Genomic DNA, 16,675 nt, shown 5'->3' with positions numbered 1-16,675 from the left:
CACAGCATCTTCCCTGTACCTTATCTGTCTCGTTCACTGCTGTGTCCTCTACACCTAATTGTGTCTGGCACATGGTAGGTGCTTCTAACTGGGCCTGGCATACAACAGGGGCTTAGGAAATAGCTGATGAATGAGCGAAAGACAAGAACAGAAATTCAGATTTCCAGGTCTTGGGCCAGGCTAACTGGATCACAATGTGGGGGTGGCAGAGGGGAGGGAGCCCTGGCAAGTGTGTTCAGAGTCATCTCCTTGAATATATCTGGTCTATCTGTCATTTATAGCCTACTGGATGGTCTTGAGGACCCCTCTGGCTCAGCAGCAGGTGCAGGTCAAGGCCTGGATGTGACTGGGCTAGGGTAAGGCCCTTAAAGTGACCCCTGGCCTTGTGACTGCTCTTTGGATGTACATCACCCATGGGGGGTGTTAATTCTTACTTTTTCTCTCTTTCCAGCATTCCTTGAAGAAAAGAGGAACCCGCTCCTTGGGGAAGACAGACAAGAAGCCTTCGGCTCAGGTACTGCCGGCAGCCCCCACAGGCAGGTTGTAGTCTGAAGGTGTGAGCCTAACTGAAGAGGCCTGGGGAGTCTCTGAGGTGCCCAGCCCTCTCCACCTTCTACCCCGAGCTACCTTTGTTTGCTTTCTTGGCCTCACGGCCCACCTTACTTCCCAAGACCACACTCCAAACCCATGGTTCTTACATGCTCAGACTCCCCCAGGCCCAGCAGACTGAGTCACCCAATAGTGAGTGCAGTGACCAGATCCAAAGGTCCAGAACCAAAGGCCTTCAACCTTGACTCTGCCACTTGATTCCTATGTTGTCAGGGTGATTGCTTCAACTTTCTGGCCTCCATTTTCTCATCTGTCCCTATCTGTGGGTTAGTTGTATGACTTAAAGTGCTCTTTGTTGTGCAGGCCAGGCACAGAAAGAATTCTGTTAGCTGCTAGTGGTACTGGATTGCCAGGGTCACATATTATCATTTAATCCTCTCCATGGCTGCAGGAGGAGGGGAGTGGGACTGCCCCATTTTACACATGGGGAAACTAGTAGGAATGGTGTCAGAATGTCACTTGCCCCCAGACTCCCAGACTGGGTGGTGTTCCATTCTTACTGCAACATCAATGTCCCCTCTCTGCTTCCTCTGACCCCCCAGCTCCTTCTCTCTCAGGCTGTGTCTGACCCATTCCCGTGTTCCCAGCACATACTCAGTGCTCCCCCAAATGCGGTGGCTAGTACAATCAATTGGTACTAGCCCATTGATTGAGTAGAATATAAATCACTCATTTACTAAGGATAGTAATTAGCCAACACTAATTTTCCTGGGTCATGTCTGTTCCCGTGTCCATCCGGTCCCAGGAGGACAGCGCAGATCTGAAGTGTCAGCTGCACTTTGCGAAGGAAGAGTCGGCCCTCATGTGCAAGAAGCTCACCAAGCTCGCCAAGGAGAACGACAGCATGAAGGAGGAGCTGCTCAAGTACCGCTCCCTCTATGGGGACCTGGACGCTGCCCTGTCAGCTGAGGAGCTGGCGGATGCTCCGCACTCGCGGGAGACCGAGTTGAAGGTGCACCTGAAACTGGTGGAGGAGGAGGCCAACCTGCTGAGTCGCCGCATCGTGGAGCTGGAGGTGGAGAACCGGGGCCTGCGGGCCGAGATGGACGACATGAAGGATCACAGTGGCGGCTGCGGGGCGCCGGAGGCTCGGCTGGCCTTCTCGGCCCTGGGCGGCAGCGAGTGCGGGGAGAGCCTGGCAGAGCTGCGGCGACATCTGCAGTTTGTGGAGGAGGAGGCGGAGCTGTTGCGGCGCTCCTCGGCGGAGCTCGAGGACCAGAACAAGCTGCTGCTGAGCGAGCTGGCCAAGTACCGCTCGGAGCACGAGCTGGACGTGACGCTGTCGGAGGACAGCTGCTCGGTGCTGAGCGAGCCCTCCCAGGAGGAGCTGGCGGCCGCCAAGCTGCAGATCGGCGAGCTCAGCGGCAAGGTCAAGAAGCTGCAGTATGAGAACCGCGTGCTCCTTTCCAACCTCCAGCGCTGCGATCTCGCCTCCTGCCAGAGCACGCGGCCCATGCTGGAGACGGACGCCGAGGCGGGGGACTCCGCGCAGTGTGTGCCCGCTCCCCTCGGCGAGGCGCACGAGCCCCACGCAGCCCGACTCTGCAGAGCCCGGGAGGCCGAGGCGCTGCCTGGGCTGAGGGAGCAGGCGGTCCTGGTCAGTAAAGCCATCGACGTCCTGGTGGCCGATGCCAATGGCTTCTCTGCGGGCCTTCGGCTCTGTCTGGACAATGAATGTGCTGACTTCAGGCTGCACGAGGCCCCGGATAATAGCGAGGGCCCCAGGGACACGAAGCTCATGCACGCCATCCTGGTGCGGCTGAGCGTGCTGCAGCAGGAGCTCAACGCCTTCACGCGGAAGGCAGACGCCGTCCTCGGGGGCTCTGGCAAGGAGCAGCCAGAGCCCTTCTCTCCGCTGCCCACCCTGGGCTCCCAGGGACCTTCCAAGGAGATCATTCTGGCCAAAGACCTTGCCTCGGACTTTCAGGTAAGATGGCCAATCATAGGTCCTGTCACTCTTATTTCATAGAAGTTTTGTACTGAATCATGACACGAGAGAAGGGTACAGAATTAAGCGCAGCATCTTTATGAACTTTCCACAGTGAACACTTATATGATCACCTTTTTGAGTGTGACCAGCTCCCCAGTAGCCCCTTCTCACCCCCTCTAGTTACTGCCCCTGCTCTTTTTGTGTGTGTGCGGCACTGGTAATTGAACCCAGGGCTTCATGCACACTAGGCAAGTGCTGTTCTACTGAGCTACAGTCCCAGGCACTAGGCCAACCCCTCTCTTGATTTAGGTTTGTCTGCTGTCCTTGAACTGTGTATAAATTCAATCACACAATACAAACTCACCTGTGCCTGGCTTCTTTCCCTCCACATTGTTGCTTGGAGGAAACTTGTATTTATTTTTATTACTAAATATAAGCCCATTGATTGAGTAGAACATAAATCATTCATTTACTAAGGATAGTAATTGATTCTAAGGCCTTTTTTTTTTCTGGTTGCCTTTTCTTATTTCTTTAGTAATTTTGTATTTTAAACCAAGTATTGTTATTTTTTTAAATCTTTGACCAGTTCCCATGCAAAGGCAAGAAACTTAATTTTCTAACAGTGACTAGCTTCCAGCCTTCATGTCCATAAGATACTACTTAGAAAAATTAAAATAGCAAGGGCATTTTGTCCAAACAAACAAACAAAAAAGCATTATTGCAAAAGTAATACATAAACATTCAAAGAGTTTCAGAAGCACCAGAGATGAAAAGATGGAAACCTCTTCCCCCTGCCTCCCACTTCCTACTGAGACCACTGTTAAAGGTCCAGAGGGGTGCTGTCCAGTATGGTAGCCTCTGCCACACTTGGCTGGGGTTGTGGCTCAGTGGTAGAACACTTTCCTAGCATGTTTGAGGCCCTGAGTTCACTCCAGCATTCCAAAACAAAAAATAAACAAACAATAATAACAACAACAAAAAAAAAAAAAAGAAGAAGAAGAAAAAGAAAAGAAAGAAAGACAGTGAATGTGAAATTACAAACTGAGAAGGGGAACCTGAAGGGAAGGTATGTGGTCTAGGAACTTGACCTAGACCCTCAGGGCTTCTCAAACCAGAGCTGGTATGTCCTGGTATAAGAAATTGAGCAAAGAGGAATGGGGCTGGACTGCAGAGGGTGTTGGGAGGTGAGATCACATCCTGAGAGCCGTGTAGGGGTCTTTCCTTGTCATGCAGAGAGATTCAGTTCTTTCTGGTATCTTTTTTTTTTCCCTTTGTTCCTGGGGATTGAACTCAGGGGCACTTGACCACTGAGCCATATCCCCATCCCTTTTTTGTATTTTATTTAGAGACAGGGTCTCACGGAGTTGCTTAGCACCTCGTCATTGCTGAGGCAGGAAGATTGCGAGTTCAAAGCCAGCCTTTGAACTCGCGATCCTCCTGCCTCAGCCTCCCAAGCCTCTGGGATTACAGGTGTGCCTGGCTGAGTGAGATTCAGCTCTTTCTAACAACTATACAGTGATGCTGTGCCATGATTTCTGTAACTCATGTCCTGTCGATCTGCTTGATCTGGCTTTTTAAGGCAAACAGATGGCCCCCTGTTGAGTCTCCCTCTTGGTTTTTCTTGAAGTAGGAGTAAGTTGGGACCACACAGGTAGTAGGACAGTTGGAGCTGTTTTAGAAGGTTTGTGCACCAAGCAGACTTCCATCAAATTAGTATTTTCACTTCCCGCTTATCTACTCATTCATCTTTTTAATAAACATTCACTGAGTGACAGCGGCTGGGCCTGGCTGGCAAGGTGAATACCTGGATCCTGCCCTCCTGTGGGTGGCCATAGCCTCTTCTGGAGCCCAGAGCCCTGGGGTGGAGCTGTTTCTGGCACCCCGTGGGCCTCTCCCCATGGTTGTCTTTGTTCTCTTCTGCCTGTGCCTCTGGTGCAGCCGTCTGACTTCAGGGATCTGCCAGAATGGGAGCCCAGGATCCGAGAGGCCTTCCGCACGGGTGACCTGGACTCCAAACCTGATCCCAGGAGCTTCAGGCCTTATAGAGCTGAAGACAATGATTCCTATGCCTCTGAGGTGGGTCTAGGCCTAGTGGAGCGGGAGGCCGGGTGCGAGGAGGTGGCTGGGGCCTCCCCAAGCAGAGATTCTCAGAGAGTGAAGAAGCGGGTTTTGAGCATTCCCTTAATTTCCAACTTCCTGGCAGCCAGGGCAAAAGAAAATAAGGAAATTTGGGCCATTTTCTTGGCCTAGTCGAAGGAAGTTTAAAAGCTCATCTAAAGAATTTTTTTTCCTGTTCTAAATTCCACTGGGAATTTGTATCATTTGATGGAACTACTAATCTATGTAGCTGGGAGGCAACAATCTCCATCATCCGGCTGGATTCAAATTGTGGATCCGCCGTGTACCAGCTGTGAGATCTTGGATAAGTCACTTCACCTCCCTGATTGTGAGCTGTCATCTATAAACCTCATAGGTGGTTGAAAGGATTAAATATGTGAAAAGTCTTAATTTAAGGCCGTTGCCTGGGTGAGGATAAGCATGAGAATGATGATATACTGCTTGGGATCCAGGGACCAGAGTGCAAGTCTTGGTTCTGCCAGTGTGACTGTGTGACCCTGGACACACTCCCACCCTCAGTCTCAGCTTTCCCACCTCTAACACAGGAGGGTTAGAATTGCTAAGTCGGGGCTGTGGCTGTGGCTCAGTGGCAGGACACTTGCCTAGTATGTGTGAGGCCCTGGGTTCAATCCTCAGCACCACATAAAGATAAATAAATAAATAAATGATGTCCATCTACAATTAAAAAATATTATTAAAAAAAAAAAGAAAAAGAATTGCTAGGATTCTCTGATTCTTGAGGAACTCTGGGTGTTCCTGAGTCCCCTCCTTATCCTACACATAAGCCTCTTCAGCATTTGTTAATGAACCTAAAGTAGGAGAAGATCATGTGGGCTGGGCTGGGAATCCCTGGGACTATTGCACATGGAGACTTAGCACATGCTCAGGAGTGTAGCACAGCCTGAGCATGCTTTTTTGTGAGCATCCTTGGGAAGACAGCTTTGTGGTCCAGGAAGGCTTGCCTGCAACTGTACAGAAGAAGCTCCCTTGAAGCTAAGGAGCAAACTCTTTTCATGATGTGGTCTTCCTAATAACCTAGCCAAAAGGGGGAGAAAATGAGTGTTGGAGTGTAGCTCCGTGGTTGAGTACTTGCCTCACATGCACAAGGCCCTGGATTTAATTTTCAGCACTGCAAGGAAGGAAGGAAGAGGCCGGGGGTGGGGGAGGGAGGGAGGGAGGGTGGAAGAGAGGAGAAGTATGCATATTAAAAGCTTAGATAATTTCCACAAACTGACCGCTCCTGTGTAATCAGCACCGGGATCAATAAACAGAACATGACCCACCCCCAGAAATTCCCCCCTTGTGTTCCCTTCTACTCACCATCTGGACTTCTAAAAGAAAAGACTAGTTTTGCCTGTTCAGCTGCAAAGACTTCTAAATACCATTTCCCCACAAAATGTAAAAATCTCATCTTTTTCTTAAGATCTTATTGCATAGTTGTTGTAAATAACAAATAACTACAACAAAATCTCTGAGCAGCAATGCATAAAGATATAAAGAAGAAAAGTCAGGATTACAAAATCATGTAGTGAGCCACCATTTACTTTTAGAGTGTGTGTACCTATCTATTACAACATAATAAAATACATATAATAAAGAAAAGTGTGTATGTGTATGTGTATATATATACATACACACACACACATACACATACATATACCCATTAAACACATTTTAATCCCCAGCATTTATGATTTAAGTCATTTCTAAACTTTTGCAATTATAAACAATGAGCTAGCTGGGTACAGTGGTGTGTAGTCCCAGCTACTTGGGAATCTGAGACAGAAGAATCCCTTGAGCCCAGGAGTTCAAGGCCAACCTGGGCAAGAGTGAAACCCTATCTCAAAAATAAATAAGAAAGAAACATTGAGACAGTGAACATCTTCGTGAATCAAACTTAACTTTCATAATATATTATTTTTTTCAAATAAATTTCAGAGTAAAAATGTATCAAGTTAAAACTAATGGTAACTAGATTTGCTTTGCACTGTTTCATTTAATTGCCTCGATAACCCACTGAAGTAGGGACAGCCCTTGTGCTTGATCCGTACTTTAGGACCATTCAGGTCCTGCTTACGGTTGCTCCCCAGCCACTTTAATCTGTGACCACAGCCTGTGTCCTCTCCCTCCTCATCCATGTCCCATCCCCATCCTAGATCAAGGAGCTGCAGCTGGTGCTGGCCGAGGCCCATGACAGCCTCCGGGGCTTGCAGGAGCAGCTCTCCCAGGAGCGGCAGCTACGGAAGGAGGAGGCTGACAGCTTCAACCAGAAAATGGTCCAGGTGGGCGGTGCCCGGTCTTCCTGCACCTACTCCATCTGCTCCCAGCACTGAAGGCCGAGGGGCTGGGGCATGGCTCAGTGGTAGATCATTTGCCTAGCATGAGTGAGACCCTGGGTTCCATCCCTAGCACCACAAACTTGAAGGCGAGGTCTTTGGGGGTCCATGGGTCCTCAGAAGATGAGATGGTCAGAGGAAACTCAAGTCTTCCAGTCCTGGTCCCCTGCCAGAGCAATTCCTGCTTGTGATTGTACATCAGCTGAGCTGGGCTGGAGTCCTGGGTGTGTTGTTGGCTGCCTGTGTGACCTTGGGCCAGTTCTGTTTCCTCTCAGGCCCTCTTTCCCATCTGTGAAATGGGAAATGCCTGCTTTGGGCCTAGCTGGTAATCAGGGTGGTAGTTTGTTAACAGCATTTGTGAAGCCCTGATTGTAGCCAGACCATGGAACACACTTTCCATACCTTCTGTGCTTTAATCCTGTGACTTCCCCCAGAAGGTGTTCCCCCCATTTTACTTATGGGGAAACTGGGGCCCAGGAGTGGAAACGCTTTATCCAGGCATGTGCAGGGTAAAGTGGTGCTGGGATTCTAACCCAGGGCTCTGGCTCTCTTCACCACGACCCAGCATGAGTATCTCATATTCCTCAGCCTTCCTGGGCCCCAGGATGCCCTTTGCCCTCCCTGGGTCACCCCTCCCTGTCATTATCGCACACCCCCACAGATTCCTTGTTCAGTGTGAGAGTTCAGGAGAAACATCCAGCGCTCCACAGGTGCTCAGGGAATGATGACGAGGGTTTTTTAGTTGGACCATGCTGGTTTAAATCCCAGCTCCTCCCCTGGGTTGCTGTTGCTTTTATGAGTTACTCTTCCATGGATAAAATGAGCTGCTTGTGGTGGAATTTCTGGCAGAGATCACCAACAGACCCACCCAGTTCTCCCCCTGCCCTTGACCTGGGCCTGGAGTGGGCTGGGAGTGTTGGGACCCTGAACTGGCCTTGCTCAATCTCCTGTCCCCGGCAGCTGAAGGAGGACCAGCAGAGGGCGCTGCTGAGGCGGGAGTTTGAACTGCAGAGTCTGAGCCTCCAGAGGCGGCTGGAGCAGAAATTCTGGAGCCAGGAGAAAAACATGCTGGTGCAAGAGTCCCAGCAGTTCAAGCACAACTTCCTGCTGCTCTTCATGAAGCTCAGGTGGTTCCTGAAGCGCTGGCGGCAGGGCAAGGTCTTGCCCAACGAGGGGGATGACTTCTTGGAGGTATGGTTGGGCTTGGGCCTCCGGAAGGTAGGGGGAAAGGAACATGGGAGGCGAGGGACATAGCACTTCATATTCATATTCACATGTTTGTAGGGGAAATCAGTGTGCTCCAGTCCCTACTGGGGCTGTGACATAATACCTGTAGGACACGTTATCTTTCTAGATCCTGAAACATTCTCAGTTCCCAGCACACCCGAAGGCTGGGGTGTAGCCCAGTGGTAGAGTGTGCTCTTAGAACGAGCAAGGCCCTGGGTTCCATCCCCAGCACCAAAAAAGAAGAAAAATAAAAACAGACACACACCTGCCCCAAGGATTCCAGAGAACAGGTTGTTCCCCGTGTATGTGTAGATCGTCAAAAGACTCTAGGTATCGATCCCTGTGACCAGTGTAGGAAATGAGCTGTTGATCCCTGTAGACTTGCTCCTCCAGCATACTTCACAGCCTCACTATGTTCCCAGATAAGTGGCACTTGGAAACCTCCTTTGTTTTAGTCAGCTTTCCCTCGCTGTGACCAAAATGTCTGAGAGTAACAATTTAAAGAAGGAAAATTTGTTTGGGGCTCATGGCTTCAGAGGTCTCAGTCCATGGATGACTGACTCCATTGCTTTGGGCCCAAGGTGAGGTAGAACATCGTGGCTCAGCTTACGTCAGCTGAGAAGCAAAGAAAGGGAAGAGAAAGGGTGGAAGGGACTGCAGGGAAGATGCACCCTTCCAGGGCACCCCTCTCCACCCGTGCCCACCTCCTCCAGCCACGCCCACCTGCCTGCAGTGCCGGTTAGTGCAGCCAAGCTAGGATGGACTGACTGGGCCACAGGCCTCATAATTCAGTCATTTCACCTCTGAATATTCCTGCAGGAACACAGGAGGTTTGTGGGGAAACTTGATATCCAAACTGCAATATCCTTCATTTCATTTCCAGGACAGCAAGCTCTGGGTTTTCCTTCTACCTCTCTGGCTCCTTCTTATTTCCCTGACCTCAGCTCGCTTTTTATTTTTCTCTTTGGTGGTCCTGGGCACTGAATCCAGAGCCTTGCACATGCAGGTTCTCTGTCGCTGAGCTCCTCCCACCTGACCTCACCTTGCAAGCTCACAGTCCCCAGGGCTCAGTCCTTGGACTGTGTTTCTCCTGTACCTGCTCTGACTGCCTTGGGGCAGCTCATCCAGGCTTCACTGGCCTTTCTTGGACATTGAGTTCCAAGTGTATACGTCCTGTCCAGGTGTCGCTCATGGACCCTAGATGTGTATTGTCCTGGGACAGATCCACTGGGTGTCTGATAGGCTTTGCAAACCTTATGTCCAAAACCAAACTCAGGCTCCTCCTCCAGCCCTGCTCGCCCAGTGGGTCAGTTCCTCTTGTTCAGACAAATGCTGTGGCAGCATCCTCTGCCCTTCTCTTTCCCTCACACCTCGTCTAATCTGTCCACCTCTCCAGAGTCTGAGCCATCCTCCACTGCCCTCTGACCAAGCCATCGTCACTTCCTGCCTGGATTCTGGCCATTGCCTCCTAACTGGTCTCCCTGCTTCTCCTTGACACCCTCCCACCAAGCATCTTGTGCTCAGAGGGTGCCAGGAGGAGCCACGCCCTTGAATGCCCCATGAACGGTGCCCCTGCAGCTGTGCAGCGTGGCTCCAGCTGCCTCAGTCACCGTGGTTATTTCTGAGTAGCTCTTCAGGATGCCTCATGGTCCTTGGGGCAGAAAAGATATTATGGGTCACGCTGCTTGGCCTGGACGGTGCCCAGAGATCAAAGTTACGGTTTGGGAAGTCAGTGAGGACATCCTCCCACCCCTGGTTGAGTGTGGTTTTGACCAACAGGTGAACAGCATGAAGGAGCTGTACCTGCTGGTGGAGGAGGAGGAGATCAGCGCCCAGCATTCTGATAACAAGGCCTGCGCGGGAGACGGCTGGACCCAGAACACGGTGCGTTCTCAGCCCTTCCCGGCTTGTTCCTTTGCCCATTCAATAATCACTTTCCGGGCTGCGGCTGTGGCTCGGTGGTAGAGCACTTGCCCAGCATGTGTGAGGCACTGGGTGTGAACCTCAGCACTGCATACAAATAAATAAACAAATTAATCACTTTCTGTCACTTCCTCTGACTTCAGCTCTGCACTGGACACTAGAGCTGCAAAGGTTGTTCTTTCTTGGTCACTGTCCCCCTGTTCTCTATCCTTTGTGGCATGCAGATCATCCCAGGGCAGTGACAGAAGGCCAGGTGGTGGACTATGGGGTCACAAGCAAGAGACTAATTAGTTCTATTTGGAGCAAAAGAGGATATCATCACAGAAAAGGGGTTATGGATGGTGGGTTTTGAAGAATGAACAGGAGCTTACCTACTAGAGAACGGAGAGAAGTCATTCTAAACACATAGAACTGTGTGTGTAGAGGTGTGGCAAGGTGTTCTGGAATTGGCTGTGGCTTGGGAGGTATATAATGGGGTAAAGCTCTCAAGCTCGGCTCCTATGAAGAGGGGCCTTGGGGCTGGGGCTGGGGCTCAGTGGTAGGGCACTCGCCTAGCACCTATGAGGCACTGGGTTTGATCTTCAGCCCGTGTAAAAAAAATAAAATAAATAAAAGAGGGGCCTTTATTTTCTGGGACTAAGAACTCTCTGATCAAGCCACATATGAGAGAGAAGAGGAGGTTCAGACTTCTAGAGCCACACACAGTGAGTGAGCTGGGTATGGGTGGGAAATGGGGTTGTGGGCCTAGGAAAGAAGATTTGGAATTGGGTTCAGCACAGTTAGGGAGGCTCCTTGGAGGCCTCCAGTGGGTCAGAGAGAGAGGCTAGAGGCTGCAGAAAACCTTGAGAAGGCCAGATTATTCGGCTCAATTTAGGTGGAATAGTTACTACTGTGACTGCGGGAGTCTTTGTTCGTGTGAGGCTGGGACTCACGTCTGCCCAGGGGGGAGCCAGGGCTGGGCTCATCCTGGAGGGGACCTGCTGGAGGCCCAGGGAGCCCCGAGCTGGGTTCCTTCCCACCTCCCACGCTGCTGACCCAGGCCTTTCCTCTCTGCAGCCCAACGAGTACATCAAGACCCTGGCCGACATGAAGGTGACGCTGAAGGAGCTGTGCTGGCTGCTCCGCGATGAGCGCCGGGGTCTCACGGAGCTTCAGCAGCAGTTCGCCAAGGCCAAGGCCACCTGGGAGACAGAGCGGGCGGAGCTCAAGGGCCACGCCACCCAGGTGAGCCCTCCCCAGACACGTCTTCTGCCTCTTGTCCTCAGCCAAGCCCACAGCTGTCAGGTCTGGAACAGGATGCCCAAGCCACCTCCTAGAGGGACAGGAGCCCCTCCCTTCACCTTGTCACCCAGAGAGGACAGAGGCTTGCCTAGAATCATCCAGCACGGGGACCAAGATAGTGGGGTTCAGGAGTCAGTGGGCCAGGGAAGGAAGATGGAGAATTGGCAGGCACCTCTGCCCCTCTGCTTCCGGGTGACATGCCTGATTTGTACCCAGTGCCGTCCCTGCGATGCCTGGTCTCTCATTGCTGCTGTCCTTATTTGCTGCCTCTTACCTGAGGGGCCCCCTGATACCTGGCTGTGGTTTGCTCCCTCCCCTACAACAGCCCAGCTGGACCAAAGAAACTTAAATAGGATCCCTGGGATTTGGGTATCTGCTTTGTGTGTGGGGACAAGTTGCTGCCCTACTCTGGTCTGAAAAATGAGAAGGCTAGGCCTCCCACCTGGAGAGAATGCTCTGACTCCACAGGGTGGGGCTGGGCTCCCTCTTCCTCCACCCTGTCCCTGCTGCAGGCCGACTTCCTGGGCATTGCCACCTCTGGGAGGTGGTACTCAGATGGTCTCTGCAGGACACATGACAAAACAGGCACAGAGAGGTTGAGTCCCTGTCTTGTGTCACCCAGGGCAGACCTGACCTTGCACTCCGACTCCTGACTTCTTCCTGGGCCCTCCGATCCCTCCTAGGCCTCCTGCAGACCTCCCAGCTGCTGCTCATCTGCATATTCCAGTGTCCTTTGCTCTGCTGTGCCCCAAGCTCAGCCATTCCAGGGCTCTACTCCCTGACCATAGCCTGGCAGGTGGGAGGCATTGAATCATGAGCTGGATATAGGTGTGCATCATCCTGCCACCCTGAGGTCTGCGGCCAAGAAAGGCATCGTGCAGAGTGATTTCTGCATATGTGCATGTGTGTGCATGTCCCCATGCAAGGCCCATGAGGGACAAGGTGGGGTTCAGCTTTCCAGGAGTGGAGCTAAAACACAACCCCATTAACCAGAACCTGCACTGTACCTAAGAGTAGATAAATACTGTGACAGGCGATAACTAGGAACCCACTACGTGACCTGGGACAAAACTGACTTGACCCCCTTAGAACCTCTTCCTCTGAAAAACGCAAAGTGGTAGTTAAATTGCAGAGAAAATGACTGAAAAACCCACAGTGCAGCTTGGCTGGTGGGAAGAGCTCCACACCGAGGAGGGCTGGTTGTAAGGGGGAGGTCACCAAAGGCTTCCCAGGGGACGGCCCCCAAGGAGCCTCTCTCCCCTTCCCCTGCTGGTGCCCAAGAAGGGAGGAGGGAGAGTAGAGGGGCCCGAGGTGCCAGCTGCCCAGACTGCTCCCACCCACAGATGGAGCTGAAGGCCGGGAAGGGGCCCGGGGAGCGGGCAGGGCCCGAGTGGAAGGCGGCCCTGCAGAGGGAGCGAGAGGAGCAGCAGCACCTCCTGGCCGAGTCCTACAGCGCAGTCATGGAGTTGACACGGCAACTGCAAATCAGCGAGCGCAACTGGAGCCAGGAGAAGCTGCAGCTGGTGGAGCGGCTGCAGGGTGAGAAGCAGCAGGTGGAGCAGCAGGTGAAGGAGCTGCAGAACCGCCTGAGCCAGGTGAGGCTGGCCCCAGCTTAGGCTGATTTGAGCCACAAGGGAGAGTCACTGTAGGATAAGTTCATGGGTAGCATCTCCTTCACGTATAGCTGGATCCAGGTGCTCAGACAGTGAAGTCTAGAATCTCTTTCAGATATAGCTGGAACCTTGTGTTTAGAGATTCCAGTAAGAACTAGGTCTCTCTCTGCCTCAATCTTTCAGGACTGCTTTCCTCTTGTTAGCTTTTTTTTTTTTTAATATTTATTTTTTAGAGTAGATGGACACAACACAATGCCTTTATTTTTATGTGGTGCTAAGGATTGAACCCTGGTCCCGCCTGTGCTAGGTGAGCGCTCTACTACTGAGCCACAATCGCAGCCCTCTTGTTAGCTTTACTCTGGTTTTGTTTTGTTTGGTAACAGGAATTGAACCCAGTGGTACTTAACCTTTGAGTCACATCCTCAGACTGCTTTTTGGGGGTTTTGTTTATTTTATTTTATTTTGAGACAGGGTCTTGCTAAGTTAGAGTCTCACTAAGTTGCTGAGGCTGGCGTCAAACTTGCAATCTTCCTGCCTCAACCTCCCAAATTGCTGGGATTGCAGGCATGTGCCACCACACCCAGCCGCTTTACTCTTTTCTTAAATTTTACTTTGAAACACAGTCTGGCTAGGTCGCCAAGGCTGACCTCAGACTTGTTTACGTCTCCTGCCTCAGCCTCTGGTAGCTGGAATTACAGGCATAGGCCACTGTGTCCAGCTTGTATACACTTTACTCTTAAGCAAGCTATTTCCAAATATGACCACTCTCAGTTTTATGCACGTAATTTACAGTTTAGCAATCACAATTGGAAAGGTTTCTTTCCCACAAGTTTCTGATTGGCCAGGTGTGAATCATGTGCCCCAAACCAAGGGACCAGGAGGAAGGAGTAGAGTGATTCCCATGGGGAAATTGTAGTCCTTAGACTAAAATGGTGGGTGGAGAGGTGGGGTGGGGGGATTAAAAACAGCCAGTGAGCAGTAAGCTGCTCTATGCTTTGTGTCACGTGCCCAGCACACCTGTCATCCTGTGTACTGTTTGTTTTGACTTTTTTCTTTTCTTCTATTTTTTTTTAAATTTTAATTACAGCACTCAGTACTTCATCTTCATATAAGAATATTGCCCAGAATGGTGTCCTAGCCCTGTATCCCAGCTACTTGGGAGGCTGAGACAGGAGGTTTGTGACTTCAAAGCCAGCCTCTGCAAGGGCGAGGCACTAAGCAACTCAGTGAGACTCTGTCTCTAAATAAAATACAAAATAGGGCTGGGGATGTGGCTCAGTGGTCAAGTGCCCCTGGGTTCAATCTCTCGTACCAGAAAAAAAAAAAAAAAAAAACAGGGGGAGGGGGTTGTGGATGTAGCTTAGAGGTAGAATGCTTTAGCAGGCATGAGGTTCTGGGTTCAATCTCTAATACCTAGAAGAAAAGGGGAAAAGGGCCAAATATTACAAAAGCCTATTCTCTCCCTTTCTTGCTATTTAAACAATTTATATTCAGAGTTTCATTTCCATTTTTGATTAATTGAATCATAATGCACATGTTATTTGCACTTTGCCTCTTTCATGGAGAGCTGTTCACAACAGGCTAGAGGAGGCCTCATCTTGTCTGACTGCTGCTTGACCTTCCAAGCATGGGGACACCAGAATTTAGTATTCCATATCGACAAGATCTAGATTGTTTCCAGTTTTTCTCTATTTAAAGTAGTGCCCCAGTGAATAACCCCAATGCACATTTTTCCACACATGCATGAACATTTCAATAGGATAGATCACTAGAGGTGAAATTGCTGTGTTCAAGGGCATGTGCATTTATAGTTGATGGGAACTGCCCAGCCAGCCCTCCAGAAAGGCTTCACCCAGTTGCACTCCACCGGGAGCACAGTGAGAAGGGCCTGTTTTGCTTTATCTTTGCCATTTTGAAACATCTGTTTATCTCCAGGTGTACAATGCTGTCTTACTGTTTTAATTTGCCTTTCTCTGATTCCTAATGAGGGCCTGCATCATTATGATCATTTGCATTTCCTCTCTTACTGCTGTCTCTAATCCTCCAGCAGCCCTGCAAGGTCACAGTCACTAACCCCCTTTTTCAGATGAGGAAACTGAGGCAGAGTGATATGTCCAAGGTCATAAAGTGAGTAAGAGACAGGCCTGGAATCTAGCAGAACTCTCACATCTGGCAAGTTCCACTCCTGGGCCCTGACTCCTTCCCTGCAGAGATAGAGATCCCCTGAGGGTCATACCTACTAAGGAGCTTGTGCATGGTGAGTGGAGGATGGCACGCTAACATGAGTTCCAGAACATTCCATGTACCATGTGGAAAGCAGATCAGATGCATCCATTTGCACCATCAAACGAAATTCCTGTCTGTAGGAAAGTAGTTTCTTTTTATTATATTAACAATAGGATATTTTAAATGATTTTAAAATTATGAGATAAGTTCCATAACATACCTGGGGAAGCATATCAGCCCACAGGCCAGGCATACCAAGGTGCTACTCAGCTAGCTCATCCATGAACTGCAGCATGAATTAACAGCAATAATGGTTACTATATTAGATACAATGACATCCATCAGAATACCTGCAAGAAATTGCTCTTATTATCATTTTCCAATCCAACTCAGGTAGCTCAGAACTGCTACCCTCTAGAAGGAACCCTCTGGCTCCTGGCCCATGATGCTCCTCCCAGCTGCAGGGCAGAGCCCAGGATGTGGTCCTGCTCTGGGCCTCTGCTCACTCATGCCCGTCACTGATGCGTGCTCTTTGCCCTTGCTCAGCTGCAGAAGGCTGCCGACCCCTGGGTCCTGAAGCACTCAGACCTCGAGAAGCAGGACAACAGCTGGAAAGAGGTGAGGGTCACCCGTGTTGTCTGGGCTCCTGGCTGGGCCATAAATTCCTTGCTTGTGGGGACGTGATAGGAGGATGTTAACCCTATCCCACAGGTCACACAGCCTTGCACCTCAGGCACCTCAGGCCCTGGGGCCCCTATGCCTCATGGGTCCTCCCCATGGTTTGGGACTTGGGAAGTGTCCTCTGTCAGGGTTGTGATTCCAAGCTGGGAGAAACCCCCAGCCTCTCTTGCTTTCACCTGTGCATCTGTGGAAAGCAAACCTTCCGTAGGTGTGGAGATCAGTAAGATCACATTGGTGAAGTCTGCACTTAAGGCTCAGGTGCTCTGTCAGAGAGCAGCTTGCTGAGTAACCAAAGGCAGTGTACGGCTGTTTGCATTACCCTAGTTCATGACCACCAGAGGAAGTGGGGTGCCATTTAGGAGGCTTGATTGCAAACAATGAACACTGATTCTGGGGAACTGAGGGGGAGGGTCTCAAGGGGGACTCACCCAGGGCTGGCAGCCAAGGAAGGCAGCTGTGATAACTGGTGCAGGTGCTGGGAATTGTGCCTCTAGAACCAGAATGGACAAACCCAGGCAGTAGCTGCATGGTCATTGCTGTCACCATGAGTAGTCGTTCTTGTTGTTTTTTTTTTTTTGGCGGGGGGGTCACTGTTGACAGTACAGTTAGCACATTCTTATGGTGGGGGAGTTACATGCAGAGCCGCCAGAAACTTGACCAATAATTGTTCTGGATCGTTGCTGACATCATTGCCGCTCTTCAGATGAGAAGTCAAGTGTGGAGGGCCTCTA

The 16,675-nt window shown here is 50.7% G+C and overlaps 1 protein-coding gene across 2 annotated transcripts in view; it reads left to right on the top strand.

The window, feature by feature from the left end:
- Nucleotides 1–16,675, top strand: part of Soga1 (suppressor of glucose, autophagy associated 1) — a 68,904-nt gene that overhangs the window by 36,415 nt on the left and 15,814 nt on the right. Inside the window, exons 4-12 of one of the 2 annotated variants that reach the window (XM_046433342.2) lie at nt 452–514; nt 1,355–2,536; nt 4,478–4,615; nt 6,814–6,939; nt 7,954–8,184; nt 10,000–10,104; nt 11,200–11,367; nt 12,768–13,019; nt 15,810–15,881. In XM_046433342.2, the coding sequence (XP_046289298.1) occupies nt 452–514; nt 1,355–2,536; nt 4,478–4,615; nt 6,814–6,939; nt 7,954–8,184; nt 10,000–10,104; nt 11,200–11,367; nt 12,768–13,019; nt 15,810–15,881 (2,337 nt within the window). The remainder of the gene's footprint in view (nt 1–451; nt 515–1,354; nt 2,537–4,477; nt 4,616–6,813; nt 6,940–7,953; nt 8,185–9,999; nt 10,105–11,199; nt 11,368–12,767; nt 13,020–15,809; nt 15,882–16,675) is intronic. The other variant, XM_058575564.1, reaches the window with a different exon arrangement.

The sequence above is a fragment of the Marmota monax genome, unplaced genomic scaffold (assembly GCF_021218885.2).
Source record: "Marmota monax isolate L192 unplaced genomic scaffold, Marmota_monax_Labrador192_F-V1.1 WCK01_AAM20220418_F8-fsc00014, whole genome shotgun sequence".
In the NCBI taxonomy this organism is placed as follows: Eukaryota; Metazoa; Chordata; class Mammalia; order Rodentia; family Sciuridae; genus Marmota; species Marmota monax.
The sequence above is the reverse complement of the archived record's forward strand: the minus strand, read 5'-3'. Positions and strand labels throughout refer to the sequence as shown.